Consider the following 22,982-nt stretch of genomic DNA (forward strand, 5'->3'; position numbering starts at 1 on the left):
TATGTCTTATGTCTTTCAGAGTGCTGCTCCTTCATCAGCTGTTTGTGGAGTATAAGATCATAAGACACAGAAATTCTGTGTTTTATGATCTTATACTCCACAACTACTTGATGAATGAGCAACGCTCCGAAAGCTAGTGCATTTTTTTGGAATATAACCTGGTATTATGTGATTTTTAAAAACTTCTTAAATCTTGTAACTATATCTGCATCTACCACTTCCTGTGGTAATTTATTCCATATTTCCACCCTCTGCGTGGAAAAAGTTGCTCTTCAGGTCTCTGTTAAATCTTTCCCCTCTCACCTTAACAATATGCTGCCTACTTTTGAATTTCCCCATCCTTCAGAAAACCTTTTGTTATTCACCTTATCTACGCCCCTTGTGAATTTATGAATCTCTATAAGGCCACCCCTCAACCTCTTACGCTCCTGTGAAAAAAGTCGCAACCTATCAGTCTTTCCTTATAACTCAAACCCTCTAGTCCCAACAACATCCTGGTCAATCTTTTCTGAACCTTCTCCAACTTAATAATATCCTTCTTACAGCAGGGCAACCAGAACTGCACCCAGTACTCCAAATGTGGTCTTGTACAACCTCCACGTGTCGTCTCACCTCCTAAACTCAATGATCTGAGCAATGATATCTATCGCTTGGGTATATGTCATTTAAATATTTTAAGATAATAGTTTTGTGGTGTCATTGTGTTTGTTGGACCTTTTGTCCAACACTTAACCTTCGGTGCTGCTTATTCTGAAATAGAATGCCTGTTCATCTTAGCATGGATTACATTTCACACCTGAAGTGAGTTGTGTCTGTTGAAGTATTTTCTGGTTGTTTGAGTTCCTGCAGATGAACATTGCAAGCAATGATAAGAGTGGATGACTAATTGCTTTGCAAAGTTATTCTGTGGTAAGTATCAATATGAACCACTAATGAACTTCAAACTTGCAGCAGACTTTTAATTCATATTTAACTTTGGATTCCACAGAAAGGTGAAGAGAGAAGCAGAGCTGATCCAATCTGGTCATGGAGATAGTAAACTTCAGGAAACATGGAGTGATATTGTTGCGTAAGTTTGGGAAAAGAAATGAAATCAGGAATAAGTATTAGCTTTATTATCTATCAGTTAAACCAAAGTCAAGAGTATTTACATTTTCTGTTTAAAATCCCCATGTGACATGGAGTTGATTTATGATACTGGGGTCTGAGCATTTTGATTTTCTATTTACAGAAGGAAGAAACAGGAAGAAGAGGAGGCTGAGATGAAAAGGCGCGCAACAGAAAGTGCTTTTCAGGGTATGATCCATTTCTAAATGCAAATTTTCAAAATTTATTGCATAATTAACAAATATAACTCAATTTTCTCCTTATGGAAATATTACAAAACTAGTTTTTTCTATATATTTGTCAAATATTTACATTTCCTAGTTTTGACTTTTTCTATCATAAATGCTGATATCTGCATTATAAATAGATAATATAATTTGTTGCAATTGACTCAGTAGATTCCTAAAATTCTCAAAGATTTTTTTGTCTGTCCTCATTTACGTTTCTAATGTCTATAACCACCCCCCAAACAAAAAAATGTTAAATATATTTAGTCACGTGACTATTTCTTAAATTATCTTTTACTGCCTTCATTATTGTTTTTGCTTCTATCCGGGCACTTGAAATATTATTCAAGATAATCAGGAAGAGCCAACATGGTTTCGTCAAAGGGAAATAACATTTCATAAATTTATTAGAGTACTTTGTCAAATGGCCTTCTCTTGTTCCTTGTTCAAATATGTACTTAGAATACCAAGATGCCACCAGGCTTGCAAGACCCTAGTTATGAAGAGAGATTAGAGAAACTACAGCTCTTACGAGAGTGAAGTTTATGGGGAGAGTATCATCTAACCTCCAAGGTTTTAGTGTACTATTTTGGATGACCTTGTCAGGTAGAACTTAGACCCCAGGACTCTATTTAGGGAGGTGAAAAATAAATCATTGTATTATTTAATGAAGAGATGAGAGTCTTTTTAATTTCTTTGTTAACATTCTACAGTAGATGGTTAACTTGCTTCCCTTTCTGTAGTAAATGTGGGAGGATGGAACAAAAGTCGAAAGAGAGACTTTGTCAGAGTAGGTTCTTCACTGCGATGACAGCACATAATGTGCTTATTGAGGGTGTAAAAATAGCGCAAAGTTTCGTCATATAAATGCTTTTTAACCATGACATCTTGGTTGTAGTACATGCAATGCAATATTTAGTTCATTTGTGGAACTCAATGTGGAGTCATAGGTAGATAGGATAGAGAAGAAGGCATTTGGAATGTTTGTCTTCAGTGATCAATGCATTGAGTATAGGTTGTATTGCAGCTCTACAGGACACTGGTTAGGCCACTTTTGGAATACTGCATTTGTTTCTGATCTCCCTGCTATAGGAACAGTGTTGTGAAACTTGAGAGGGTTCAGAAAAGATTTACAAGGCTGTTGCCAGGGTTGGAAGATTTGAAATGTAGGGAGAGGTTGAATAGATTGGGGCTATTTTCCCTGGAGCATTGGAGGCTGAGTGGTGATCTTACAGAGGTTTATAATATCAATTGTGACGTGGATAGGGTGAATAGACAAGGTCATTTCCCCAGGGTGGGTAGTCCAAAACTAGAGGGCATAAGCTTAAGTTGAGAGGGGAACAATTTAAAAGGAATCTAAGGGACAATATTTTCACACAGAAGGTGATACGTGTACGGAATGAGCTGCCAGAGCAATTGGTGGAGGCTGGTACAATTACATTTAAAAGGCATCTGGATGAATACATAAGTAGGAAGGTTTTGAGAGATATGGCAAATGCTGGCAAATGGGACTAGATTAATTTAGGATATCTGGTTGGCATGGATGAGTTGGACCAAAGTTCTGTCTCTATGTTGTTTCGCTCTAAGACTCTGGCTCATTTAACCTCAAGCCAGACTTTGAGATTCAGAGCAATTGTTAAAAATAATAGACAAGTTGGTTTATTTGGACAAAAGTCTCTTGTTATAGGTGTTACTGAGATTTTTGGTGTATAGTGGTAATTTTCTTTGACAGCTGAGACAATGGAAGTTTTATTTTGAGACTCATTCCAAGTTCTGATCTGGTATGTATTCTACAACTGAGCATTTATAGGCCATTCAACTCTGCAGGTCACTCCAATATGAATGTAGATCGCAGGATCGATCTTAGGAATAGAATAACAGCCTTGCTCCTTATCAAGGTTTTTGAAAATATTTGCACTGATTCCCAGATTAGAGAGTACAATCAGTGATGAAGGTTCACCCACTGTATGGTATAATTGTCATCTAATACCTCTGAATTTATAAATGCTTTCAGAGTTTTACTCTGTATCATTGCTTATTTATTTTTGAATGACATTTCATTGTCGTGGAAATGTGATCTTAACTTGCGCTCATTCTGCATATTGATTTTCATCTCAGACATTGAAACAGATTGTGAAGAGGTGAGGAAGAATAATGTATCTAAATTTGCTGAAGAAATAAAGCCAAATGGGGATGTAAGCTGTGACAAGCTGCAAAGCTATATGAGCAATTAAGTGATTTACCAGCAAAGTAGCAAGTGAAGTATAACAGGGGCAAATATGAGGTTATTCACTTGGGTAAGAATAGAAAAGCAGAATATTTTTACAGGGCATGAAACTTGTAAATGCTGATGTTCAGAGAAACCTCATTCATAGAAGAAACACAGAAGGTTCGCATGCAACTATGGCATGCAAGCAGGAATGCAAATAAAATGTTGATCTTTACTGCAAGTGGATTGGAGCCCAAGAATAAAGCAAACTTTCTTCAGTTGTACAGGATTGGGTGAGACCACAACTGGAACACCGCTGAGTTATTATCTCCATGTTTAAGGAAAGTTATGTTGCATTGGAGGTAGCCCTTGAATGTTCATTAATTGATCACTGGGTTGTTTTATAATGAGAGGCTGAAGAAATTTGGTATTTACCAAACTCTGGAGTTTGGAAGAGTAAGGGGTGGTCTCTTTGAATCTTGGAAGATTATGAAGGGACTTGACAGGATAGAAACTAAGAGGTTGCTTTTGGTTTTAGAATATGAGACAGGGCGCAATCTTGACATAAAGGGTCAGTCAGTGAGGGTTGAGATGAGAGGAAATATCTACACTCAGGATTGTGAATGTTTGAAATTTTTTTTAAAGTGGGATGGTTATGGATTCTTCACCACTGAATATAATCAAGGCTGAAATAGCCAGATTGCTGTTATCTCCAAGAATCAGGCAATATGGGAGTGAACACGGAAGTCGATTTGAAGCCACGCATCAGCCAGGATCATATTAAATGGAGGAACTGTTTTGTAGGATGTGTGGTTTGTTCCTGTTTCCATATTTATGTTTTTATGTTACATTCATTTGTCTTTTTCTCACCAATGTAATTAACTTCAAGCTATTGGAGAGCAACTTTGAGTTAATGTGGCTGAATAGTTGATAGCATCTTGGTTGCTATACTTCTGACTGAGAACGATATATGGTGTACAAATATGAAGATAACTGCAAAATAGACAAATGATCTAAATTTAATTTTTAAATTATTTAAACATGCTCTGTTTGTTGTAGCCCGCCAAGCAGCAAAAAATGCACCCAAAAGACTGATGAGCCTGCCGATCCGGTCCCCACTAGAATCAAATTCTCCTGGAATAGACTACTCGACTACAGATACACCACAGGCGAGTGAGGAGAGTCACAATAGTGTATGTATGAAACATTCTTTTGTGGTGTTCATTTTGTCCCTTCTGATTCAGCTCAAATCTATTTTGTCCCTTGTGTGACCTTGGTTTGCCTAAGAAGAGACTGTAATAGTCTGAAGAGCTGTATTTAATGCAGATACAACGTGGAATAATCTTTGGAGTTGAGGTGAAAATCATGTGCAGTCATCTATTCTTGGTGCTAGCATTGTGTTCTTCCCTCACTGATTGTATCAAACATCAGACAATGAAGAAAGATTCACAAGCCCTTAAGCAGAATATCTTAAGGGTTTTAACCCTTAAACTGCTGATTATCCTGCAAGACTTTCTCATAAATGTCTCACATCCCTCAACACATTCCCTGCTCCACTTCCTTATTCACATTCTATAATTGTAAAACAACATATGTGCTGACTCACTGTGAATAATCATGAGGGATCTTGTGATTGAATGGATCAAATGTTTTGTATCAAGATCTCTCATGGCATTACTGTCAGTAACTATGAGGTTGCATTAAAGAATGACCAAAGCTGCCTGCTGTCAGCTAACTTTTAACATATTATTAGCATACCTGCAATGGATTTGTCGCATTCGTTTGAAGGTTTTGCTGTTTTATAGCTATCATAATTCCTTTATGTTGATGGACTTATTCAGGGCCACATAAGTAAAATTCTATGTTGAATAATGATCCTGTGAAATTGCTTTGGAAATAAAGTTTCCTCAATCTGTTCATTATATTCTGAAAACTAAATGAGCAACTATTAAACTTTTTTAAAATTTATTAAATGTATAACTGTTACTAACAATAACTGCCCCATCAACGCAGTGTCAATCATTTATAAAGCGATGAATGGTGTCATCAAACTGCTCTTGTTTAGCAATTACCTGCTTTCTCATGCCTAGTTGACGTCTACCAAGGCCACTCAGTTCCTGCCTTCATTCCAGCCTTACTTCATCTCAAAGGATGAGGGTAGCAGCTATATGGAAGCTCTATCACCTACAAGTTCACCTCCAAACCACTAACCATCCTGACTTGAAACTCTATTGCTATTTCTTAAGTGTCACTCGGTCAAAATCCTGGAACAATCCGTAAAGACATTGTGGGTCTACCTACACTATAGGGACTACAATAATTCAGGAAGGCAGCTCATCAGTACCATCTCAAAGACAACTAGGGATAGGCAAGAAATGTTAGTTCAGCTAATGATACCCACATCCCATGAATGGATATATTAAAAATATCACTTATGAGAAGATTCAACAAGTGTAAAGTTTAAATTATAGATTCTCTTTTTTGTTCTTCGAATAATTTTGTAACTTTGAATTAACCTTTCTTTCTGCCATTGTGGGATTTCCATTTCTAAGTGTGTGTAGACCCTTGTCTTGACTTCATTATGTGTGTCTGCCTTGGCACATTTGGCATGTACTATAAGACAAGGGGGTACAAGATGAGTGGAAGTTTACTCCAACCAAGCAATGGGAAGACCAGTTCCATGGAGAAAGTGAGGACTGCAGACGCTGGAGATCAGAGTTGAATAGTGTGGTGCTGGAAAAGCACAGCCAGTCAGGTAGCATCTGAGGAGCAGGAGCGTCGACATTTCGAGCATGAGCTCTTCATCAGAAATATGAGCTCTTCACCGTTCCTGATGAAGTGCTCATGCTCAAAACATCAACTGTCCAAGACCAACTCCATCCCTGTCTTTGGTCACTGTTTAGCCATTCACAATTCTCAAGTTGCATTTAAATTTACAATGAGCCTCTGATCGAGATGGTGGTGCTGGAAAAGCACAGCAGGCCAGGTAGAATTTGAGGAGCATGAGAATCGACATTTTGTGCATAAGCCCTTCATCAGGAAGCCTCTGGTCCCAGAATCCACTCAGTCATCAAGATCACTTGTTTTCCGCTCTGTGACCTCTTCTTCTCCTCCCCTGTAGTCATTTATCTGCTGCTGAAACTTTCATTGTTACTTCTAGACTCACGTATTATGGTGCTTTTCTGCTTGGCCTCCCATTTTGTAGCTTTTGTGAAGTCGAAATCATTCAAACCTCTGTCCATATCCTAACATCAACTAATTCCTGTTCTCCTATCTCACTTGTGTTTGTTAATCTATATTGGGTTCTATTTAAAATTCTCAACTTTCTTTTCAAATGTTCCCATTGCCTCAGCCCTCCCTGTCACAAGAATTTCCTCCAATCCTACATTCCACTCAGAAACGATTTTGAGATAGTGGTGTTTCTCTGAATTCTGGCCTCTTGCTTTGATCCAATTTTAATTGCACCACCATTGGAGCCTGCATAAGCCCTGCCATCATAATTCTTTACATAACCCTCTCTACCAATGTTCCTTGTAATTTGTTTGCACTGTCCAGACCTCTGAGGTCAATGCATGGAAACCCATGCCATTCGGTGTGAATGGAATATCTCAGTGGCTGCATAATATTTCCTTAATATTTGCCTTGATTTTCTTATATGGTTCAGTATCATTGTTTATAAGTACTCCTCTGAAGCACCTTTGACTGTTTTACGTTTAAATAAATTTGTTTTATGCTGTGGAACCTGTGGGTCAGACTATACAATCATAATTCCTGTTCTCCACTCACTCAGATAAGTTTAGAATATGATTTATTTGCATGCAGAGGTTGAAGAGTTGCATTAATAGAATAAGGAAGGGCTAGTTAGTATTTTGATATTCATGAGGATTCTCTTCCTCATACATCCCTCTTTGATTTGCTCATGTATGAAAGTATCTCTTTATCAGGTTTGTGTGCTTGTTGCTTATTTAAAAGGTGAGTTAAAAATATACTTTTGCCTTGTACAGCTGGTGTCGATGAACATTGGAAGCACATCAACTATTCCAGTGATCTCAGCCCCTGAGACACCCGTCACCTCCACGAATCTTGAAACTCCAGTGCTGGAGGATTCTCCTCAGAAAAAGTTATTGGGACAGAAAGCCACACCTCCACCCTCTCCACTGCTGTCTGAGCTCCTGAAAAAAGGGAGTCTCCTGCCTACTAGTCCTAGGCTTGTAAGTAACCACCATTTTATTTTTCAGAAATATAAGTGGTCTGTTAAGCAGAATATCACCAAGATTGTAAAGATGATGGGGTACATTGAATAGTAATGGGTTCAAATACATATACAAGGCATATTGTAAAGATTTATGGAAGTTGCATTGCTTCAAAGTTAATTGAATTTTTTTCTCCTTTTCCTTTTGTAGGTCAGTGAAGCTGAGCTCCAGGTGAATTCTGGTCATGTTGCTAGTCCGAATGTGCATGTTGAAATGGGAGCAGGTGTATCAACGCTGCATGTTCCCGAGCTACAATCCAATGTACCAGTGTCCCCAGCACCTACAGGTGACAGTTTTACTGTTTTGCATTCCTATTTTAGCGTCATTTATGGCAGAAACATGACACATTGGTTGTATCTTCTTTGTGGCAACATATTTCATCTGATTTTGTTTAAACATTGCACATCTATTTGTTGTCCAGTATCCTTATGTTTGTAATTGGAAATAATTTAATATTATCAAATTATACATTCAGTGCATGTTGTTTTTGTCAAAGGTGAGATTAAAGTTGACTGACATTGGTAGGTAGACTTTTTATATGTAACTTCATAGTAAAGGTGATTGCTTTCCAATAATACTCACTACTTACCCTGAAATTAAAATGTACAAACAGAAAAGATTGGAAGTGAACTGTTTTTAAGATTGGAGCATTGAATAAAATCTGTTGATCTGAATGTAAGATTTATTTTCACACTCTTTCTATCTATTTGCTTCTTCTCCTCCCACCCAAAACCACATCATTTGTTCTTGATCAATATTATTTCAAATGTCTTTCTGGAATGACCAGCAATTTCTTAACCAAGATTTGTTTTTCACTTTTGGTGTCTTTGTCTTTCTGATACTTACAATTGTGCTCATTTTTCAACTCCATTATGACTTTTAGTTCACGTGATGTGTTATGTCATTACATTGATGCAGGATATGATAGCTTCATGATTTAAGATGAGTTCAAATTCCATCATAGCAAGTTACAAACTTAGATTTAATCTCTATCTGGTAATTTATGTGCCAGCACTAGAAATACTCAGCTGTTCTTGAATGCCCTTTGTCAGGGAGCTCTGCTATGTCCAGTCTGACACTTGTACAGGATAGGTCCAGGTTTTGCTACAGCATTAATATATAGACTCAAGTTTAGTTGTTGAGTGTGCTGATCTTACCATTGATATTTCTTTCATGTTGCTGTGAACTTTAGAATATACCACAGGGAACGTGACAGCATTAGAAGTGTTGTGTTCCTTTCTTATCAGGGATTTGTCACATTGAAAAACACAGAAGCAAAGTAAAGAGCTAAAAGTGCATACTTGGCAAAGCCTTTCAAATGTTTCTTCCCACAAAGATGGTTCCTCCCACCAGTCAACCCAAATGGAATCAGTAGCTTGTCTTACAATGGTCATGAGAACAAAATGACTTTGAGTACCCCTCCAGATCTTGATCTTTTCTGACTTAGATATGTGCTGCCTGTCTATCATTGCCGCTCAGAATTCCCTGCCTCAATTTCTGGTATTTGAGTGTTTGACATTTTATGTCATTGGCATGTTCTTGAATGTTATCCGGTTGAAACAGTTCTCTGAGTTAGATTTTTCTTGTTTGGTAAAATTTGCTCTTTAGTCCCAGTTCTCTGTTCACTGTCTTCAGGAAGAATGGTCATGAATATTAGTGGTTGGGCAATGTGCACTCAACTCCCAGGAATTGATAACAAAACAGTGGGGGAGAGCAGATTGTCAATGTTAGAATTTTCACTTCCTATTCCCCAATCCTAGAATCATTGTAGTTTGCCAGAAAGTAACAAATTAACTTGTTCTGTTATTTATCATAAATAGTACTTTATGATACATTTCTTCACTTTCATTCTATGTTGTTCCAATCTCTGTTATTTCGTGTGGTTGATGTATGTTTTTCTCTGGTGTGCAATACCATGGATAAGTGATATTAGTAAACAGTCATTGTGAACAGATAAAAATAGATTAGGTCATGCCATTCCATATGGTAATACTGCTGAGAATTTGTCTGTCATTTTGTGTTGTACCAAAAGTAGAAACGGATCTGATTCCTTAATTGTTTGCAGTAGCACAAGAAGGGGCAGACCCAGTTGCTTTTGTGTATATGGTATTGTTTAGGACAGATCTGGCTGTTATCATTGTTCTGTGTTGTACTTTGTTTTCATTGGAGTCTCTACTACATGATTCTGTATCAAAAACCTTTAGAAAGTTTGGTTCTCGGGGCTTTCAATGTCATTTAACTAATGAAGAACTTGTGTGTTGAAAATGGTTGCTGTTGCCTGTCTGCATTAGCTTTGTATGTTTCTTTGTGCACTTTGTGTTAGGAGCCCCTACTCTGTCCAGGCTTTTGGAGGCCGGCCTCTCGCACTTCACGCCACCTTTCGTTCCTTTCTCTACTATCAGCAGTGAGGCATCACCTCCAGTTAAACCTTTGCAAAATCTAGCTGACCAGGTGTGTTCAGCCGGCACCACAGCAGTGACGCAGGAGAGCAGCAGGACAGGTCTGTCACAAGGCAGTCTAACCTATCGCTGCCAGATCTCAGAAAACATGCAGTAACCTAATACCCTATTCCTTTTAAAGATTGTCCCAAACTTCTAGGTTTGGATCTTAAAGAAAAAAAGATGGGCAAACTGTGGGGTTTCAAACTAACGTTTGACAAATATAGACAAATATCTTTTGGTTTGTTAGCACCACATGAAACTCTGTTAGAATGAACAACCAGTGACACCATTCATTGTGCTTTGAAATGAATATCTCACAAACATTCAAGGCTGAGTGGAACATTCATTTTGTCCTTGTCTTCTTTTGACTTTTAACCATTATTTACCTGTGGTACTTTTTAAGGAAAGAGCTTTGGTACCATGTTTACCTAAAGCTTTACATTCTCGTTCTAAATTTAAATATCTGATAAATTTCAAAAAACAAAGCACCTTTGCACAATAAAATTATCTTATTTAGGGCAATAATTTGAGATACATACTATAAATAGGAAGTTGTGTGTTAATGTTTTGGTTTAGGGATTCATTGTGGTTTGATGCAAAATAATGGAACCGTGACTCTGATTTCCAGGAGAGGTGGATTTGAGTGAGTTATATTGTAAGAAAAAGAAGCCAAACAGAGGCTGAATGCTTTCCCAGAAAGAGTGAAGTTGGAGGGAGAGTTATTCCTTCCCTCTGGTCAATGATTTATTATAGCTAATTACAGAATTTCATTATATGAGGAGAGAAAACTTTATGTAAAGAATCAAAGATTAGGAAAATGGGATAGGATATATTGTAGAAAGAAGAAAATTCTCATGATCTGTATTATTGAAGGCTCATTTATGGTAGTTGGGCATATGCAATATACAGTTGAAAGTGAGGAGTGCAGATGCTGGAGAGTTGTATACAGTAATACTGGAGCTGTATTATCAAACCAGAATAAAACTACACACATTAACACAGTTATCTATTCCACAAACGTCACATTCTTCAGCACATTGTCGAATGCCGACATTCTAGTCATGTTGGCTCAACACCACTTACTTCAATTTCAAATGCTTTGCAGTAAACAAAGCAATACAGCACAAGAATGTAATGGTCAGGTGGAGTTTATTACACTGTGCAGTAGAGAAATTTGACACTTTTAATGAAAATATTAAGATATTGCTCTATAAGAAACGTTAGTTCGCCAATGTTGCTGTGGATGTGGTGCTATCCTTTGGACTAAATAACATGTTAAAGAAAATTGTGGAATAAAACATGGATGTATGGCTTCAATTTGCTTGTGGAGCTGGAGAGCAGTCTTTGGTCTAAGATTTTCTTCATGAAACTGGTCATGACTTGATCCACAGTTATTCTCCAAATTGTGTCGGATTTTATGTGGTTGAGTTCTATAACTTCTGTCATTTTGAGTAGGGGGCATTTGGAGATCTTGAGGCATGCAAAGGATTGTGATTCCCAATGAATAGTTTCATTAGTTCCTTGTGAATTTTCCAATGGACAACCTCCTTTTTGATAATGATAGAAAATTTTAAATTTCTTGAAAATGTAATTTGTAAGTGGGAGTGCAGTATTATCGTTAACAAGTTTCAGTTATGTAATATCCATTCATGTTATGAGTCTTTTTATTGGGAGTCTAATAACAGAAATGTATGTTTGTAAGAATTGTTGAAACAGCAGAGAAATCAGTACACTCATATACCTTCTGACATTGTTATCCAATAATTCATATCATAGACCCTTTGGTCCAACCAGTCCATTGCTGAACATAATCCCAAACTAAACCAGTGCCACCTGCCTACTCCCAGCCCATATCCTTCCAAACCTTTCCTTCTCATGTATCTATCCAAATGTCTTTTAATCGTTGTAATTGTACCCAGATCCACTACTTCCTCAGGAAGTTCATTCCACACGCTAACCACCCTCTCAGTAAAGAAAATAATTGCCCCTCATGACTTTTCAAATCTCTTTCTTCTCACCTTAAAAATGTGCCCCCGGTCTTGAAATACCCCATCCTAAGAAAATGACAGCTACCATTAACTATATCTATACTTGTCATTATTTTATAAATTTCTATCAGGTTGCCTCTTCCAGACATTGGGATTTTGAAGGTGTGAGTACAGTTAGAAAGAGCCACAGAAGGGCAAATAGAATTCTCTATTTTAAATGCCGTAGAGTTGAAGAAGGAAAGTAAAGAAATGGATGCTGAATTTATGCAAGACACTAACAAGTTCATAATGAGAATTAGAGCCTTATTTGTGGATCTGGCGCTTGAAAATTGTCATGAGCCCACATCAGAGATATGGGAGAGGGTGAGGCCTTCAGACAAGTGGATGACTGAGATGAGAGCAGCGAGACACCTGTGGTGATTCTGATTGGTAGTAGGGAAGGGATGGGATTTATGTGACAGATAGGGGTTGGTGTAAGGAGAAGGTGTAATGATAGAGGGGTGGGTGGTAGAATTTGATTAGGTCACAGAATCTTTAAGAAGTTGTACTTTTTTCCAATGGGTTTTTCAAAACAGTGAAAGGCCTCAAAGGTCAGTCCATTATTAAACAAAAATCTATGAGGATTTAAAGGTACCATGCAGCCATTAGCAGTTGGTTGGATCTCTATGTCAGTCATTGCTGTCTTAGAGTTCACAACTTCAGAATTTTGGTCGGTAATCCCACTTTGAAGCCTTGGTTTCATTGAATTGGGGTATGAAGACAGCAGATAATTCTACATACCCTCAAACTTGAGATTTTTGAAAAAATAAGTAAAATATACAAAATGCTGTGTGTAGCTATTTATGCAGTTTGTGTCAGCTTTTGCCATTATAAATTTTCATGTTCTCAGTTTTTGAGAGAGTGGGCTGGTGGTAGCCCAATATACCTGTATATCTTAATGGAGTAAAAGTGTATTGCAGTTTTTAAAAACACTAAAGATTTTAAAAATCAATAGCACTAACTTTCATACAGGCAGTTTGGCACATAAAATACTCCCTAGTTGCTGTCTGCTGGTCAGAGTTAAGACCGCAAACAAACTTAAAATAGTTCAAATATTCTATTATCTAGGGCATCATATTAATTTAAAAAAAATAAAATTGGACACAAGTTGAAAAATTGCATACATGCTATTGATGTAGGTCTTTTGAATGGGAAAATTACAAGACAAACCAAATTTTCACAAAATTTGGTAAAAGATGTCTTTTCACCTCACAGAGGGTTGTTAAACTACAAAAGGAATGGTCACAAGTACTGAGAGTGTGAATGTATTGTTTAAAAAGAAACTGAATAAGTATTTACAAAGAAAAATGGGTTAGGAGGAAAAGGGATAGAAATGGAAAATAGAACACAGAGCAACCTCGATTATTCAGCATTCGATTATCAGAATTTTGGATTATCTGACAAGAGTGCAAGGTCCCAATGTTTGGCTAAACTGTTATTCAGCATTTGATTAACTGAACGAAACACTCCCCGCCCATGTCCTTCAAATAGTCGAGGTTCCTCTGTAATTAGTTTTCATTGAACAGCCTGAGCCAACAACATATAATTATTTGAATGGCTTCATATGTGCTTTATTTTCTGGGAATAAGCACCTGTAGTTCCAATCACTGACTGTCATGATTGGGGATATTATACTGGAGAGGTTGTGGTGGGGAATATTTCGAAGAATATGCTTCAGGTTGCAGTACTGACAAGGCTGGTTAAGTGATTGTATTCACTTTGAAGGTCAGTGTTTTCCTTGACAAATGGAATTCCAATTGTACTATTGGTGAAATATTTCCATTGGCAGTGGCTAGATTCAGAGTCATGTGGGTGAAGTGTTTAAAAACAAGCCTAATGCTATTATGTGCATGGTGTGTGACTCAGGGAAACTAAGAAGGATTAGTTATCAGGTTAACTCCTGAAGAAAAATACCCATTGCATATTTTTGTAGGAGAGGCTCGATGACAGTCATTCTAATTTTGATCATCTTACCAGTACACTCTCTATAATCACAAGAAAGAGAATCATGTATGAAAGCGTACTGTGTTTTACAAGCCTGCATCAGCACTATTGAGTTTAAAAAGGCTTTAACTTGGATTCATGCACACCAGAATAAATCTGTCAGTAGAGGGACATAAACCATCCCTGTCAAAATGTTTTAAAAGCTAAAGCTTAAAGACCTTTCATAGCTAAAAGATCTCATTCCTCCAGTTTTCAATTCGATTCTATAAAATGGTGTTTTTAGATGCAGCCCAAGATTCTGCCTTTTACTTGAACATGCTGCAAGTACGATTATCTGGGACTCTGATACTTTGGGAATTTTTTAATTAATCGTTGCTTTTTGGGACAATCTTTAACTATTTTAGAGAGAATGTGGATTCGATGCAAGTTCACCTTCAGCAATTGAATTACTGTTTAAGGTAATTGTTTGCACTAATAGTTGCCTTTGATATTCAGTGACTGTGATACTAATTTTAAATAACCTTATAACTGAGACACAGTGATATTAGCATGTTGAAGATTCAACATGCATGCCATGAAGGGTAATTTGTACAGTTCTCAGAGCAGTTGTTCCCTCATCCCAGTTGATCTTCATAGAGGATATTGGTTGAACACGAAGCATCTCCCTGAAGGAAATGAGGAAGATTTGGGTGGGAGGGCTATCCTGATATGTTGAGGTGACAATGCCAGAGGCTTGTGAGTAGGTCTTCAGAGTGTTTTTCCAACTGGAGAACAATGTGAACTGTGCAGCACATCAAAAAGAATTCAGCAAAATAACTTGGGAGAGAAACGAGCTGCAGTATTTTTTTTAGGTAATACTGTACTGAATCAAAATAAACCACTGAATGACCCTGACTCTCTGTTTTTTAGCTTATTTTGGGGGAAACTTGAATTTTAAATGTGCTTTAATTTGTTTCTGATGATAAATTTGTTATGAGGTAAACATTCTTCTTTCTTTAACACCTTCTGAATCTCCTGGGAGGATCTTGGATAAAATTGTATACTTTCCACTTTGTAAGTAAATTGCAAGTCAGTATTGTTCCATACAGAACAGTGGGCCAGTGCAGCTAAGTGGTTTGGCCAGGCAACCTGAATACATTTTGAAGTTTATTAACTCTGAAACAAATTATTTATTCATTAGGGTAGAAGGAAGAAGTAGGGCATTATATCTCGAGTGTTTGGTGTTGTGCAGGAATTATGGTATTGATGCAAGCCTTCCCCACTTGCATTCTATGCAGAACCTTTTTATCAGAGAGCATCTTAATTCTTCTCTCCAATTATCTGCCCCAATATTTCTGCCACTTCGAGTATAAGGGAATTATGTATTTGTAGTTTTCACATTAATTTGTTTATGAGCCCATTCTTGACAACAACCAGAGTAAACTGGTTTAGGTATCTCAAGAGATTTGTTTTTCAAAGTGCCATTGTATTCTGTTAGATGCTTCCGTAGGAGTACTCCATAAAATATTTGAAAAATCTAATTGCATCATTAAACATATCATGACACGCCCTTTGTGCAGGATGTCTGGTTGGAAATACAAAAGATGTATTCATTTTTAGAGGATCATTTTTTTGATGTTTTATTTTTGCAGTTGAAGAAACCACCATTTGTGTTCAGGTAGCGAGCTGTGAGGAGCAGCCGTCACTATCAGTATCTGGAGATCTGGCTGGCTTCTCTGTGTTAATTGACTCTGGTGAAAGCAAGTGTCTGCCAGGTGGCAGTTTGCAGATTGCAAGACCAAGAGAGGGCATTGCAGATCAGCATCGATCAAAGCAGCTTGAAGACACCGAAGATACTAGGGTCTCTGATTATACAGATGTACTGAACTTGGGGAATCAGGCAGATATCCTAGCAATCATTGAAGAGAAGGTAAACAATTTTTTCCTTCCAAAACAAGTTTTTTGTTCCCTTCTTTTTGGCTCTTCCTTATTCCATATGCCATTGCTTTTAAATAGGGTTTCCCAAAGTATGAGGCACTGGCTATTATGGAGCTCCAGCTGAGTGCTCACTGCTGTGAGGCTCCTTTAAATCCTGGTACCGTTTTTAATATTAGTCATGGCCCATCTTTGAAGCCTGAGTCCTGTCGTGTAAAACCTTATGAAAAGACAGTGCTGCTTAAAGAGCTGCATTCTAAACAGCAGGCCTCCTAATTCCCCTCACACCGCAGCTCTGGGTACATAACAATTTTCAAAACTGAAAAGTGAGGGCGCAATGTGGAACAAGTTCTGTGAGTTCTGTTTTAGAGATTAGGCGGCTGTTCTATTTTGATGCTTTACTTTTGATGTCTTTGAGCTGACTGCTGCACATCTGTCTGTTATGGAATTGACTCATTGTCCAAGATCAAGAAATCCACATTCTACTGTGGTATGGGGAATTTTTCATAATCAGAAGTCTGCTGCGGAACAAGTTTCTGTGGGGTGTCAGCTGTCCTGGCTTCCAGCAGTGCATATTTTGTTGCATTAAATAATATATGCTCCTCACCTGAAGACTAAGAATACTGGGGAGAACAATGGAGGGACAGCTGGTGGTAACCTGGGATTTGAAGAATCTGAAACAAAAAGCTGATCAGTAATCTATTGCTTTGTAGGTGGAGGAAGCAGCAGAACTGATAAACCTTCCCCCTGATGATATTGGAGAGCAGCTAGCTGCCACTGAAGGGAATGCTGTCTCCCTGTTTCGAGCAGAACAGGCAATAAAGGAGGAAGCTGAAGAGGTCCAGCAGCAGACTTATAAATCTGAGCACCGATCCAGTGATGAATCTCAAATGTTGGCTGGTTTGGGAACTGAGGAAAAATTGACTTTCAAAGCAATTAAGCAAGAGTTGCCAGAAAAAGTGAAGGTAGAGCAAGAACAGGAAGAAGAGTCAAATTTAGGTCATGCACAACATATAGTGAGCGTTGGAAACACAACAAGTTCCCCAGATGGTGGACTGCATACAGAGGTAAGAAAGTAGAACAGAAATTACAAGAATTCAAGCATGTAAACAGCATGATTTTCACATTGCGTTAAGTATTGGAGTCACACCCACATATGTTTGCATTTGCAACAGTGGCTTGGTTAGCCTTTTTTTTAACTATTAAAGGAACTTCAAGGAGGCTGAAACATATTGCCCTGGTTCAGTCCCTAATCTGAAATGCTGTTGATAAAGTCGTGTAGTTTTGAACGACTCCTCAAAATTTATTTAAATAAAAAACTTGCTTATTTTTTCTTGGTCTTTTTATTCCCTGTATCAACATATTAATTGTGTGGAAGTTGTATTTGTTCTAAGAAATGAGCAATGTTAATTATATGTAGCTGAAAGATACTAATAATGGTTAATGGACTTAATGAAATCAGGTATGGTAGAGTCAGGAGGTAAATTTGTAACGTGAGCTGTTGTGGTGCAGTGGTAGTGTCTCTGCAGCTGGGAAAGTCCAGGTTTAAGTCCCACCTGGCAGAGAGTGTGTCATAACAAGTTGATTGGTAAAGAAGCCAATGGCATGCTTTCCTTTATTAGCTGAGGCATAAAACACCAGAACAAAAAGGTTATGCTGAAATTTTATAAGACACTAGTTAGGCAGCAACTAGAATACAATATGCAGTTATGGGTCACCACGTTATGGGAAGGACTGCATTCAAGAGAGTATAGAGGAGAATTATCCGGATTCCTCCGGGGTTGTAGGATCTGAGATATGGGAATAAAATGGATAGGTGATGGTAATTTTCCTTGGAGTAGCAAAGATTAATAATGGATCTGATGATAGTGATATATAAGATTATGAGGAGTATGGGTCTGGTGGGTAGGAAGGCATTTTTTCCATTTGTGGATGAGTCAGTAATAAGGGGCATAGAGTAAAGGTAAGTCGAAGGACAAGAGATAAGTTGAGAATTGTTTTCACTGAATGGTGTGAGACTGAAACGCTGCCTGAAAGAGTGATCAAGTCAGAATTTCTTAGAACACATAAGTATTTAGATATTCATTTACATTTGGAGTCAGTTCTAACATTTTTCAATTTTTGAATGAAATCAAATATGTAAAATAATTTGCGAAGTTTTTTTGATATTTTTCAATTGTTACTTGAGCAGTGATGTCTTGCATTCCTTTTAGCCTATATTGCTAACTTTGAGGAGAGGTTTCCAGCCTTGCATGGAGGTGGGAATATGGGTAAATTAAGTTGTTATTATCCAAAACACCAGGAAAAAGTATGATGATACTTCAAAAACTGTACCCTGACTGGGACTATTTTAATTGCAAACCTGTCCTCAGTAAAGATAGTAGGGAGGAAAAATATCACTGCTCCTGTATGAAAAGAAGAGAACGTTATTTTAAAATAAAGAATGAGAACAGTTTGTTGCATTTATAAAATTACTAAATGTTGGATGTGTTTCAATATAGATATAAGGGCAATTGGGGATTTCAGTGCCATTTCTTTTTAAGTATCTGAAATCAAGTCTTATTTTTGCTTTGCTTCTGATGTTCTGGGCATACTTAGATATTAAGTAACTTTTAGTGTGTTTCTCATTCTATTACATAATCTTTCACTATTAAGAATTTCTTTTAAGCCTTTTAGAAAGACCATTGATTTTGAGAAAGAGTAAGTATCAGTTCTGCAGCTCAGCTCACCAGGTTGTCGATTTGCTCACTGAGCTGGTGGATCTTAGAAGACTGGAGGTTGGCAAACGTGGTGCTACTGTTTAAGAAGGGCGGTAAAGACAAGCCAGGGACTATAGACCAGTGAGTGACCTCGGTAGTGGGCAAGTTGTTGGAGGGAATCCTGAGGGACAGGATGTACATGTATTTGGAAAGGCAAGGACTGATTCGGGATAGTCAACATGGCTTTGTGAGTCGGAAATCATGTCTCACAAACTTGATTGAGTTTTTTGAAGAAGTAACAAAGAAGATTGATGAGGGCAGAGCAGTAGATGTGATCTATATGGACTTCAGTAAGGTGTTCGACAAGGTTCCCCTTGGGAGACTGATTAGCAAGGTTAGATCTCATGGAATACAGGGAGAACTAGCCATTTGGATACAGTATTGGCTCAAAGGTAGAAGACAGAGGGTGGTGGTGGAGGGTTGTTTTTCAGACTGGAGGCCTGTGACCAGTGGAGTGCTACAAGGATCAGCGCTGGGCCCTCTACTTTTTGTCATTTACATAAATGATTTTAGATTAGATTACATTACAGTGTGGAAACAGGCCCTTCGGCCCAACAAGTCCACACCGACCCGCCGAAGCATAACCCACCCATACCCCTACATTTACCCCTTACCTAACACTACGGGCAATTTAGCATGGCCAATTCACCTGACCTGCACATTTTTGGACTGTGGGAGGAAACCGGAGCACCCGGAGGAAACCCACGCAGACGTGCAAACTCCACACAGTCAGTCGCCTAAGGCGGGAATTGAACCCGGGTCTCTGGCGCTGTGAGGCAGTAGTGCTAACCACTGTGCCACCGTGGATGCGAGCATAAGAGATACAGTTAGTAAGTTTGCAGATTACACCAAAATTGGAGGTGTAGTGGACAGCGAAGAGGGTTACCTCAGATTACAACAGAATCTGGACCAGATGGGCCAATGGGCTGAGAAGTGGCAGATGGAGTTTAATTCCGATAAATGCGAGGTGCTGCATTTTGGGAAAGCAAATCTTAGCAGGACTTATACACCTTAATGGTAAGGTCCTAGGGAGTGTTGCTGAACAGAGACCTTGGAGTGCAGGTTCATAATTCCTTGAAAGTGGAGTCGCAGGTAGATAGGATAGTGAAGAAGGCGTTTGGTATGCTTTCATTTATTGGTCAGAGTATTGAGTACAGGAGCTGGGAGGTCATGTTGCGGCTGTACAGGACATTGGTTAGGCCACTGTTGGAATATTGCGTGCATTTCTTGTCTCCTTCCTATTGGAAAGATGTTGTGAAACTTGAAAGGGTTCAGAAAAGATTTACAAGGATGTTGCCAGGGTTAGAGGATCTGAGCTACAGGGAGAGGCTGAGCAGGCTGGGGCTGTTTTCCCTGGAGCGTCGGAGGCTGGGGGGTGACCTTATAGAGGCTTACAAAATAATGAGGGGCATGGATAGGATAAATAGACAAAGTCTTTTCCCTGGGGTCGGGGAATCCAGAACTAGAGGGTGAGAGGGGAAAGATATAAAAGAGACCTAAGGGGCAACTGTTTCAGGCAGAGGGTGGTACATGTATGGAATGAGCTGCCAGAGGATGTGGTGGAGGCTGGTACAATTGCAACATTTAAAAGGCATTTGGATGGGTATATGAATAGGAAGGGTTTGGAGGGATATGGGCCGGGTGCTGCCAGGTGGGACTAGATTGGGTTGGGATATCTGTTCGGCATGGACGGGTTGGACCGAAGGGTCTGTTTCTATGCTGTACATCTCTATGACTCTTATGTTTCGTCACCATGCTAGGTAACCTCATCAGTGAGCTTCCGATGAAGTGTTGATGTCTTGTCCTGCTTGCTAACTCACTTTATAGAAATACACACTGTGAAAGAGGTACAGTGCTCTTGTTTTGTCCTATAAGTGTCTGTTCTGTCCTTTTCAGACACTTGGATTGGAGCATTGTTTACCTCGGAGCATCATGCGAAGTAAAAGCACATCTGAGGAGCCGTCACATCCATCTCCCTGGAGCACTGCACGCAGCAAAAGTACTTCAGAAGAAATTGGACAACTTTCTCCCAGGATCACTATTCAGAACAAAAGTGGCTCTGATGATGTGGGGCAGTCTGAAATTATAGGTGAGTGGACTGGAATGGAGATCTATTTGTACTGAAGGTGGCTAGTGAAATATCAATCAGCCAGCAATACCTATTTCCCATGAATGAATTAAAAGAAAGTCTTTCATTCAGCCATTTCATTCGTTTCACTGTAGCTTATGCCACTCATTCAGCATTCAGTAGAATTGGTTGCCATGGGTTTCTTTCCTCTGTGGAAAGACATCTGGCCTTTTTTTTTGATCATTTATTGGTGACAAGACTATCATTAATTGTCTGTCATTATTGCCCTTGAGAAGATTATGGCTCATTTCAATTGCCTTTTGATGGTGGTGAAATTAGGGACCAATCTTGTGAATATTTTCAGATACTAACCAATGTCCTCCATTTCAGTGTCATTGTAATCTTGGCAAACCATCCTCACTTTGTCAAAGCACTTGACAAGCAATTTGATAAATCTGCATTCGTGGATATATTTTCTATTAATTTTAGTTGTTTCTTATGAGAGAATTTTTGCAGAAACGTTTTTAAAATGTGGTGGGAAAAGAGTAATACCACCAGACATGCATTTTCCTTGTCTCTCATCAACATTCCGTAGGGACTATTCCTGAGGGATGTTCTGGTCCTCTCCTCTCTTCTCCCAGGACCTCCCCACACCCCTACAGTACCTGCCCATGCAATTGCGGAATATATTTGCCTATTTACTTCCTCCCTCCTGACTATGCAAGGCCCCAGCCACATCTTTCAGGTGAAGCAGCGATTTACCTGCACTTCGTTCAATCTAGTCTACTGTATTCACTGCTCACAATATGGTCTCCTGTATGTTGGAGAGATGCATTGCAGATGGGGTGACCACTTTACTGAACACCACATCTTGTAAAATTGACCCTGAACTTTCAGTTGTCTACCACTTCCACACACCACACTGGCCAGCATTTCTGTCCACAGGCCTGCTACAGTGCTCCAGGCAGCCAATGCAAGGTGGAGGAGTAGCACCTCATTTTCTGCCTATCTGCCTTCAGAACTCAACATCTGAAAACAATTTCAAAACATGAACACTCTCCTCTATGCTTACTGCCATTCCCCACACTCCTAGATTCTGTCTTCTATGCGTTGCTCCTATACAGCCAATCATTTGCACTTCATGCTACCACTTTACCTACCACTTTTCTCTTGGCTTATCATAAGCAATCTCTGTCTCGTGTTCTCTTGCTCGCTTGCTTGCGCTGTCTCCCAGGGCCCCATCTCTATATAATCCCACCAGCGACTCATCAACATAAATAATTCCCAAAGGCTCACTGACCTCAACTCTGTTTTTCTCTCGTCAGATGCTGCCAGACCTGAGTTTCTCCAGCATTTTATTTTAGGCATAGTCACACCATTTTGTCTTTTTATTGACCAAGATGGTGATGACCTTCCTCGATGGAATATGCTCAGAAAGTATATTTATGTATGCCATAAATTAATAATAATTTAATAATTGCATTAAAGTTAATACTAGAATTTTTTTGAAACTTTCAGAATCCACAAAGGAAGAGAGTGGAGTAGTTGTAAAGGGTCAAATCAAGGTATTGTACCTCCGTGCTTGTATCATCCCACTTTGGATATTGAATGAGTAATGAGTTTTTCTATTGTAAGAAAAGCAAGATTTGTACCTGCTGTGATATCGAGTCTAGCTTCATCAAATCATCTTAACAGTATTGTTAAACTTAAGTGCCATTTCCCTTATACTGGAACTAGGCTGTCTTTGTTATCCATGTGTCATGTACCATCCAGTTTCACATATTAACAAATTGTTATTTGTTTATTTTAAAGGCAAGCTTATTACCATATGAATAATATGAATAGTTAAAGTTGAGAAAGAGACAATAACAATTTAGTATGAATGCCCAATGTTCTGCATTTTAAGAATCCCTGTCTCAGATATAAAAGGAGGGTACAATGTAGAGAATTTGTCTTAAATTGAGTGATTATTAGTGATGCATTTTCATGAATCATTTTTATTAATCATATATGAATCAAAAAAAAGACACGTA

At 38.5% G+C, this 22,982-nt stretch overlaps 1 protein-coding gene across 7 annotated transcripts in view; it reads left to right on the top strand.

Moving 5' to 3' along the window:
- The window catches only part of LOC122560876 (bromodomain-containing protein 8), a 91,762-nt gene that overhangs the window by 13,006 nt on the left and 55,774 nt on the right, over window positions 1-22,982 (top strand). For 4 of the 7 annotated variants that reach the window (XM_087997642.1, XM_043712073.2, XM_087997637.1 and 1 more), the window contains exons 6-15: window positions 989-1,069; window positions 1,232-1,296; window positions 4,603-4,736; window positions 7,548-7,754; window positions 7,947-8,082; window positions 10,120-10,296; window positions 15,840-16,117; window positions 16,836-17,189; window positions 20,778-20,970; window positions 22,468-22,514. In XM_087997642.1, the coding sequence (XP_087853768.1) occupies window positions 989-1,069; window positions 1,232-1,296; window positions 4,603-4,736; window positions 7,548-7,754; window positions 7,947-8,082; window positions 10,120-10,296; window positions 15,840-16,117; window positions 16,836-17,189; window positions 20,778-20,970; window positions 22,468-22,514 (1,672 nt within the window). The remainder of the gene's footprint in view (window positions 1-988; window positions 1,070-1,231; window positions 1,297-4,602; window positions 4,737-7,547; window positions 7,755-7,946; window positions 8,083-10,119; window positions 10,297-15,839; window positions 16,118-16,835; window positions 17,190-20,777; window positions 20,971-22,467; window positions 22,515-22,982) is intronic. The other 3 variants (XM_087997640.1, XM_087997641.1, XM_087997638.1) reach the window with 2 other exon arrangements.

The sequence above is a fragment of the Chiloscyllium plagiosum genome, unplaced genomic scaffold, assembly GCF_037043375.1.
Source record: "Chiloscyllium plagiosum isolate Xiang-an unplaced genomic scaffold, Cpla_swu_hap1 HiC_scaffold_20, whole genome shotgun sequence".
Taxonomy (NCBI): domain Eukaryota; kingdom Metazoa; phylum Chordata; class Chondrichthyes; order Orectolobiformes; family Hemiscylliidae; genus Chiloscyllium; species Chiloscyllium plagiosum.